Source organism: Bactrocera latifrons, unplaced genomic scaffold (assembly GCF_001853355.1).
Source record: "Bactrocera latifrons isolate USDA-ARS-PBARC rearing strain unplaced genomic scaffold, ASM185335v1 scaffold_261, whole genome shotgun sequence".
NCBI classification, from domain to species: Eukaryota; Metazoa; Arthropoda; class Insecta; order Diptera; family Tephritidae; genus Bactrocera; species Bactrocera latifrons.
The window spans coordinates 311188-320716 of NW_017536197.1; the positions used below are offsets into that span (position 1 = coordinate 311188).

The following is a 9529-nucleotide window of genomic DNA, read 5'->3' on the forward strand; positions in this document are numbered from 1 at the left end:
AATATTATATATCAACTTTAAAAATTATTTTCAATGAAATGATACTTATTTATATTTAAGTTTAGAGAACAAAAATAATAATTACAAAAATATGAATAATTTTATTTACCAGTTTCGAGTATTTAAAGAAAAAGAAAAATTTGAGATATATATTGGACAAACATCTATGCCAAATTTCGTGAATATATCTTGTCAAATAATAAATAAATACGTTTTTCTTACAAAATTTAAGTTATTGATTTAGTTACTTACGTCTTTGAACATTAATTCTTACGGACTATTAAAACTCCATGCCTTAAATTATAAAATAATAAAATTACAGTTAAACAAATAGATAACTTAGCTAAAAAATAGAATTAAGGGTGTTGCCGAAAGAAACCCTAGAAAGAAAAAAAGTCAAGTAGAACTTTCTCAGAAATCGAGTTAATCTCAAGTATTTAAGCCGAAATCTTTACTTTCATAGCAATTAGAATTAAGTCAGTTCTCAACAATAACGAAAATATCATAATTCAAACATGAAGAATATGTATGAATAACAATAACGTATTATAACGAATAATATTTGATTTGGACCTAATACTAAATAAATTTTGATAGTAGACTTCAAGACAAGAACCATTTGGGGAGCTGCAGAAAACGGATGAGAAAAAATGTGATTAATTAAACAAATGAATCCGTTTTTTAAATATGACGACATTGAGAGCAAATTATCATTAACACCAACTATAGTTGAGGCAGGTGGATATTTATTGTTCGTAATGCTATTTATTGATGTCAAAGTACTATTAACATTAATTCAAGTGGAAGAATTTGAATAAACAGATTCACCCACAGTATCATCAAAGACAGCAGGTTGGGCAGCTTTAACCAAATGGGGGTTTTTGATAAAGTTTTTACTATCCTAGATCAGAATTGGAATAATAGTTGTTTGACAAATTTTGGAATAGCGATATAATCCTGGTCTTATAAACCGGTAGGTATGTAGGTAAGAGTGCAGAGAGGTAAAGTATTGACAACCCTAAAAAATAAAAATACTCTCTCTCGTTATGGTGATAAGAAATATCCTCATAGATTGTGTGAATTAACACCAATCGTCCCATCCCAGGCCTATTGCAAAAAGCTTACAACCTCGCGAGCCTAAAGAAGCAGACCCATGGAAATCCAAGGAGGCCATTTGTCCGATGGGTTAATTCATAAACCATCCTATCCTATTTACTTAATGATTAAATAAAAAAACTACGATTGAAAGATTAAAAATTGTGTTTTCTATTTAATTATTATCTTGCGTTAATTTTGGGCAGGCTTTCATTGTTGTGTTCAAACTATTTGTTTATTTCAAAGTATTTTATCAATAAAACTACTTACATATGTCAGTTATGCACCTAGTTATGGCTCCCAAGAGTTCAATTTTTGGTTTGTGATAGATAAGGGTACTCACAGATGAAGTTCAAATTCGCTCTTTATTCCTTTCAAGTTTTTAGCTGTGACAAATATTGTTATAGGGCATTACAATTTTTAATGTCTAATTAATGCCTATTTATGGTTGCTGGAAGTTTGTCCATACTTTTCCTGGGCCTATGTAATAAGTCCTTAGTTTCTATCTTGTCATGTTTTGCCCATACTGCTTTGCTATTTTACATTTGGTTGTATTCGATTCTATTATTTATGAGCTTTTTGTTCAAATCCCACTTGATCGTTCCTAACGGACAAAGTAATATGTATATTTCCGCCTCGGATGCGTTTAGAGAGGCTCCTTACTAAGTCTGCATTTTCGATGCTGGAAACATTCCTGTGAACGGAAACTCAAATTATAGACAATTGAAGTTGACTTGTCAGTGAGCTTAAAGCCCTCCTACATTTGCCTACCAAGATGATATTGATCCTTGGTGACGACAAGGCTAGTAGTGCCGGATGTCTGTATGGTCACTGTCTGCTTTCTCTTGTAGTTGTTCAGTAGAACTACAAAGGTCTTCTTTAGAGCTCCAATTGGAAGATGTCGGCTGAGTTTGGTAGACGGAAAGATCGAGGGTTATCAAAATCCTCTGAGTATACCCCCGTCCCTATATCGCAGTACATTTTGGACCAGTCGGTAAAGAGCCCTACAAAAACACTTCCTCATTATCGCTTAGAAGGTATTCCCAACTTGTAGTAACTATTGAAATTTAACCTTGGATGTTTACAGCTTAGTGATTATATGTAAGAATGGGTCTAATGACTGATAAATATTTTCTTACTCATGTAATATGCCATATAAGCTTTTCTAGTACGTTTCTCAACATTCATTTACCAATTTAGTTTGTTATCTATCTCGACACTCAAATATTTTGCTGTGGATAACAGATAAATTGTAGCATCACCAACTGAAGTGAAGATGACATTGAGTTAGTTTTTTCGTGAATAGTATCAGTTCCGTCTTTCTTGGGTTAACATTAGGCGGCCTATAGGTGTGACCTTCGATACACTTAACACACAATATAGTCAGCTCTGCAAATACAACTGCTTTGACACCTCTTTCGCTGGGTAAATTATTCAGAGTCACCATAGAAGTGGGGAAAGGAAACCTTCTTCAGGAGGAGTCCCTCCGCTTACATAACTTGTTCGTTCCGTTGAGTTCATGGCATCGATTGTATTCATATCCACATCATGTCGCATATGTCGCCATGTGTCAGAGAGTCAGTTTCCAGTGATCGACCCTTTATGTATTCATGATGTGCAGTCGATAAATTTTCTGTAATGATTGCTTTGATGTGTACCATATATCTATTAACCTTTCTAGCACTTTCAACAGGAAGGAAGTGGGGCTTTGAGGTCTGAAATCTTTTGCTAGATGGTGTGTTCTTCTGCCTGGTTTTGGTTCACAGATTCACGGATACGGACCTCTTAAATCTTTTCAAGCCTTAGAAAAATTGGTTCCTCTACTTTCTGCAGCATTATGGAAGTAATCTAAACCGGACCCATCGCTTTGAACAATAAGAAGCTGTTAATAGCATATGCTATTATATTTTCATCTTTTTACCTATGAGACCGTATTGGTAACTGGTTTTCCAAATGAGATGATACGATTTCTAAGTGCCGTTTCGATTTTCATTATGCCACGTCATGAAATTTTTTCTCATTGTGTCATAGTGTTGTTTTTTTTAAGAAATCATATCACTCTTATTGGAAAACCCTGTATATGGTAATAATGATGTCAAATAAATAAATAACACTAGTTTTGGTTGCTCTTGCGCTAAAATACTTTTCACAGTTGCAGTTCTTATAGCTAGACTTTAATATGTAGTTCTTTCTAGCCATATCAAACAATAATACAGTAAATAAGCCGCGGCTACCGAATCTTCAAAACATTGAAATAATAAGCGCAGAAACTAACACATGCACCGTGAAACTCATAAAGTCTCAGCGTATGAAAAGGATGAACGACACAAAAGTTTCGGTAAGAATTGTTAAATATGACTCCTAGAAACTTTAACATAAAGTACTGGAAGCACTGTTGGGTAATTAACCATATATTGATGCTTCTGGTTCAAATAGGGTTACTTAATAAGGAAAAATATCTTTTATAAAGAAATCTTTATTTTGAATTGGTCAGTCAGTTTTCGTGGCTGCCTCGTATATGCAATAGTGTTGCGACCTAAGAAATTTGTTTCTAGATTGCACCGTTGCCCTCAAATATAGTCTGCACAGAATTTCATAAGAATAATTTGACAAATAACCTGATTTTACACGATACGATACCGGCGCTTCTGAAAAATTAGCAACTGCTTTGGGAAAAAGGGAGTATGCAAAATTTCAGATCAATAAATCAAAAACTGAGATATATATTTACAGACAGATAGAGGGACATGATTAAATCGATCCATACCGTCACGCGTGTCGTATATGCTTATAAGTATACTCTTATCAAGGTACAAAAATGCAAAGTTTTGCGGTATCGAATATCGCCCACTGCTACATGCACACAAAGTACCTCGTTTGCAACAGCATCCCCTTTAGCTACCACCTGCTCGTATGCAACACGCGGCATTCACGATCGTGCCACAATTACTTGTTGTACAAAAACACAATTGCAGACAATTGCTTGAGTGAGGTCGCGTGACATCATTATTTTTAGGAAGATATAAATATTTATTATGCATTGACATACACACAGTCGTAAAATTGAAGCTTAAAACCAGTGAGAATTATTTTCGGTAGATCAGTGCAGATCGCATTCGCAAATAGTAATAACAATAATAAAAATTTTTTGATTCCAAGAATTCTCGCAAAAATCGGTCGCCTCACATTCTTTCTGAACATATGCGGCACTTTTTTGGCTTTATGCTCGCAGCCTACAATTGTGCTTCGGCTGCTCAATGGCTGGCATTTTTGGCGCTCTCGTCTTCATTTGCGCTAATTTGCATACGAGTGTCGACACATGACGGCGTTAATTTGTTGCAATTAGTGTTTTTGTTTTTACTACTTGTCGCTTTAAGATTTTTGATTGTGCTGAGATCATTCGGTTTATTGGAAGGGTCGTAACATGTCACGTTCGCCTTCGCGCATGTGTCTGCAGTTTTGTGGATATTAAAAGGCCCGCTTTTGCAATTCTGAATTTAGCTTGTTCAGCAGAATCAAAACTTCTTCACATATTTAAAAATTTCTAGAAAGCTGCGGCATGACTTTTGTAAATAAAGGAGTGTACTCATGTAATGCTTCTAAAGTAGCCTTCTGAGATTTTATGTTTTTCCATCTCCTCAATAAGTCCACCAGCTGTCTTCTTAAAAACAATCTTAAAAAATTTTTGAACATCTTAATATAGTAAACACATACTACAATTTTTATGCATGAGAGCTCTTTCGAATCGATTTGAGAAATGGAGCTTGATAGTAACGTGGGTCCTTTATTGTTACTGAGATCCGTCTGTTTTAGAAGCGGTTCATAGGATATGACGTTTTTGGTTTATTTCAATACTCAGAAAAAATCTCGCATAATGTTATATACTCGTATGGAGACCTAGATATTTAAACCCGTTTCCAAACAGTTCAATTAAATTTTGAGAGGCCCTTTATCGGCAGCAAAACACTTCGAGATAGGAAATAATTTGTAGACGTGGTATTTATAAGATTAAGAATTACCTTAGGATCGAACATATGAAAATTTAAGGGAGGTTCTCGACACCTGTATGTCCAGCAACTACAGATTCGCAGACTTAACAGCTATATTTCAGTTTCATATTCCTAGTTATGGTAGTTCCTGAAATAATTCATATTTACCAGTACTTTTATCGTTGGACTAAGTTGTAACCAAATGCTATAAGGTCTTTTCCTTCGACAACCATATATCCAACGACAATTATACCTTTCGATTAGAGGTAAGTGGAGAATTGATGAAAGACTCTTTAATAGTAATTATGTTGGGTAAATGGACTATTTAACTTTCCAACCGCCTACTAAAGTAGCAACTGGTGTCAAAAGTATTCCCGGTTAAATTCTAAAGCTAACGTCTAAAACCTCTCTAAAAATATTTAATAAATTTATTTGTACACAAGCGAGCAGGGAAGACGTTGAAGCCATCAGACGATTTTTTTATGATAAAAGCTTTTTTTGTGATATTTTCTAGATTCTTTCAATGAAGGAATAAATGCGGGAAAAACTAACTACAGATATATTTATTGACTATACAATTGTACTGTCTATTTTCCACATGTGTCATCGTTAATAATGCCCATATGGCTCACATGGGATGCCAGTGACTAGGCTAACAATCGTTTTGTAGTCTTTCGAAACCCTATGAGTAAAGCTTGCGCTATTAGCTATCTCAGCAGCTTTACTGACCACAAAAACGTCCACCTGAAAGATGCTGTAGTACTACGGTAGCTTGAAAGATCGTCATAAATCGAGTTCCGCGCAATAGAATCGAGCGCCCATTCCATCTGGTCACATTCTTTTAGCGTTACTTGAAACCTTCTCTACCAGAGAAAGCGCCAGGCGTTTTATAAGTAAGTTTTAATCTTATAAATATTACGTCTACAAATTATTTTCTATCCCGAAGTGTTTTTATATATAACATAATGTGGGCTTTTTTCTGAGTATTGAAATAAACCAAAAACGTGATAGCCTGTGAAACGCCTCTAAAACAGACGGATATCGGTATACGTAAAGGACCAAAATAAATCTCTAGTTCCATTTCACAAATCGATTCGGAAAACTCTCACGCAGTATGTGTTTACTATATTAAGATGTTTAAACGTTTCAAAATATTGTCTTCAGGGGACAGCTGGTAGACTTATTGAGGTGGTAGAAAAAAAATTTAACTTCAATAACTATTGCCCCTAAATTTAGGCAATCCTGAGTCCTAAAGGAATATACTAGTTCAAAAGTTTTTCAGCTCCTTGATCATGTTTTGTCCAGCTTATATGCATAAGATTATTTTTTGTTCGGACTTTTTTTATATTCGTTTTTATTGTACTAAATTAATATGCTCATGTCAATTATCAGTGGATATTATTATATCAGTATGCCTTCTCATACTACTGTCTGCCATTCTAACAGGTAAACACACGTAAACAGAGCGAATGTAAACAAAATTCGCTAGAGCTATTAACATTACAGCGTTGATTGATTCAGTTTGTTTATAAATGAAATACATCATAATACTTAATAAACATTTCATTCAATGCAACAGCTGATAGAGCTATGGTAAAGTTACTATAAAAAGGTTTATTGAGAGTTCTGGGAAAGTAGACAGTATACGAGAGATTATATGAGAGAACAACCACTGAGAGCGAGAAAGATTGTAGTCACCGGATACAAAGCCACAGTGATGTCATCGCCGCAATTCTACTGGAATAGCGTGCGATCTCTCTTATCATATGGCGAGCCCGCGAGCCACACAAACACACTTTTCTTAGTATGAGTATAAAAGTAAAAATACTCTCTATACTTACAAAGCGAAGCTCAATTGAGAAAATGTTTTGTCAGCGAGTCGGAGAAGGTTGTATATGTGTTTGTTTATTTTTGTTAAAGCAAAAATTAATTTTAACAAAAATTTATAGCAAAACGTGTGTGGCGTTCAGTTGAGTTTGCGATCTTGTGACAACGGTATCGATGTTGGCGAGAGCGGGATGTGACGTGTGTGCAACTTATTATTGGTGGTTTTGGTTTACTTGATTTGTGCAGCTAATTTGGAAAATTGCTTCAAAAAGTGTAAAAATTAAAAATAAATAAGAAATTTAACAGGAAAAAAAAAATAATCAAAATTGATCAACTCGCCTTCACTTCCTACGACGCGCTACGAAAATGTTATATGGCTTAATACAGTTAACGTGGTTCGAAGCCACCACTGCCGCGTTGCCTTTTATCACCGTCGCTTTGCTGCAACTGTTGAATGCGTTGCTAACGGACCAAACGACGCGTCGCGTGAATTCAGCAAATGAGTTAACAACTGCCGTGAATTTGTTAGCCGAAGATGGCACAGCGGCAACAACAACAGCGGCAAATGGCAAATCCACTGCCGCAAATGGTGCAGAAAATGGGAAATTGCAAAAACAAAAGAGTGAACACAGTGACGAGTAGGTGTCGCGAGAAAAAAATATATTTTTAAGCATAATTTAAATAAGTGCGGCTGAAAGCAGTTAGAAAATCGCAAATGGAATTAAAAAAAAAAATATTATAAATATCCCAAATATATGACAATTAAGTTTTTTTTTAACAAATAAAATTTTTTTTCATGGAATCACTTAAAAAATCATAATTTTGTTTGGGTATAATACACAAATTATGTGTAAAAAAAATCATTCCAAAAAAATCTGAAATGTTACATTTTTAAATTAAAAATTAAAAAATGAAAATTTCGAATGAAAATGTGAAAAAATGGGCAATATTACGATTCTTTCGGCGCCGCGATTTGATGGTACGGATAGATAGAGGAGGTCCTCAGGATTAAAAAATGGTTACACATATACCGTTCTCAGAATAGTTTTTTAAGAAAATAAGTATACTTTAAAAACTATTTTGCATATTCAAAGTTTCAAGAGATTTGTGTGTTTACATTTATGACAAATAGCAGTGTTGCCATACTTTGTGTCTTGAATATATAATCAAAAATCTGTTTCATATTTAGAGATATAAGTGACAAAACTTATTATAGAATGCAAAGTTTTTCAGTATTTCACTGCAGAAAGTAGTTCGACACAAAAGAACTATGATTACCCCGGTGTTGGACCGACCAGGGTTATTCTTTTTGAAGCGCGGCCGAAGGCCGCCAGCGCAAAAAGTAATTCGACATATTTTTTATCTTTATTTATCAAATAAAATAAGATACAAAACCCATTTGTACCATTTTCTCTATATATGTTAAACAGAAAATTGTTTAATAGTTTTTTCAAAACACAATATGTGGTAAGACTGGCATTTGTCATGACATGTAAAGAAAAACAAAACAAAACAAAATAAAGGTGAATTGCATATAAAATTGTGGAACTTTAAAGTGAAATATTTCGAAAACTATGAGTCTGAGTATTTGTGTATACATTTTTTAATCCTGAGGACCTCCTCTATCCATCCGTACCATCAAATCGCGGCGCCGAAAGAATCGTAATCGGGCCAAAAATGTAATGATTCAAATTGGTAAAAGACGAAAATGCATCAAAAATATATGAATAAACATATTGTACGTATGTACATACATTAGAGTGGGTATATTCTTTTCTATAAAATCGAGTATGCGGGAAATGTTCTACGGATCTTTCTTCGCCTGAAGTCAAATGAGTCTAAGAGCGGTTTCGAGTCGGCGATTTTTTAGGCAAAATTTAAAAAATCTGAATAATGTCGGAGATATGTAATATAGTTGTCCGCTCTTTCGAGTTAAAAAATAGTAAAAAATAATTAAAAAAAATTATAAATTAAATTTAAGTAAAGTAAAATAAAAGAAAAATACAACTTTTTAAAAGATACCATCATTTTTTGTATTTTCGTTTTTGTGTAAATAATTCTTAAATAGTGTTTGTGCTATAAAATTAATTTCTCATCTATCCGCTAATGTAATGGAAATATTTATATGTATGAACAACTTCTGAAATGTTTTAAGTAAAAACAATGACATATTCAGTGACGGAAACACATACAAACACTTGCTCAGTTTATGTTATGAAACCGGCAAAGTAAATCGAGTTTAATTTATTTGCTTAAAGTGTTCGCATCGAAATAAAGCGGCTTTGAGGAGCTTACGTGACATGTATTTGAAATAAAATTTGATAAAAAAATGTTTTCAAACAAAAAACAAAAACAAAAAACATTTTTAAGCAGCAATTACACAATGATTCTATAAGAAATTTTTTAAATAAAAAATGTGCATTGCTATTATCTCTTGTTTTTGTGTTTTTTTGTATAACATCGTGTTATTTGTCTTTGTAATTTTGTTGAAATGCTTCATTAAGATTAAATTTATTATTTCTTTTTATTCTTACTTTTTATGTTTAATAATTGTTATTGTATTTTGTCACTTATGGAGACTGTATGTAAGTTTACGTTTAATTAATTTAAAAATTTAG

At 33.5% G+C, this 9529-nt stretch overlaps 1 protein-coding gene across 2 annotated transcripts in view; it reads left to right on the forward strand.

Annotated features, from left to right (window-relative positions):
- Nucleotides 1–7069: 7069 nt before the first annotated feature.
- LOC108969691 (pleckstrin homology domain-containing family G member 4B) overlaps nt 7070–9529 on the forward strand; it is a 45988-nt gene continuing 43528 nt past the window's right edge. Inside the window, exon 1 of one of the 2 annotated variants that reach the window (XM_018934569.1) lies at nt 7070–7549. In XM_018934569.1, coding sequence (XP_018790114.1) covers nt 7278–7549 — 272 coding nt within the window. In that variant the 5' untranslated portion in view covers nt 7070–7277. The remainder of the gene's footprint in view (nt 7550–9529) is intronic. The other variant, XM_018934568.1, reaches the window with a different exon arrangement.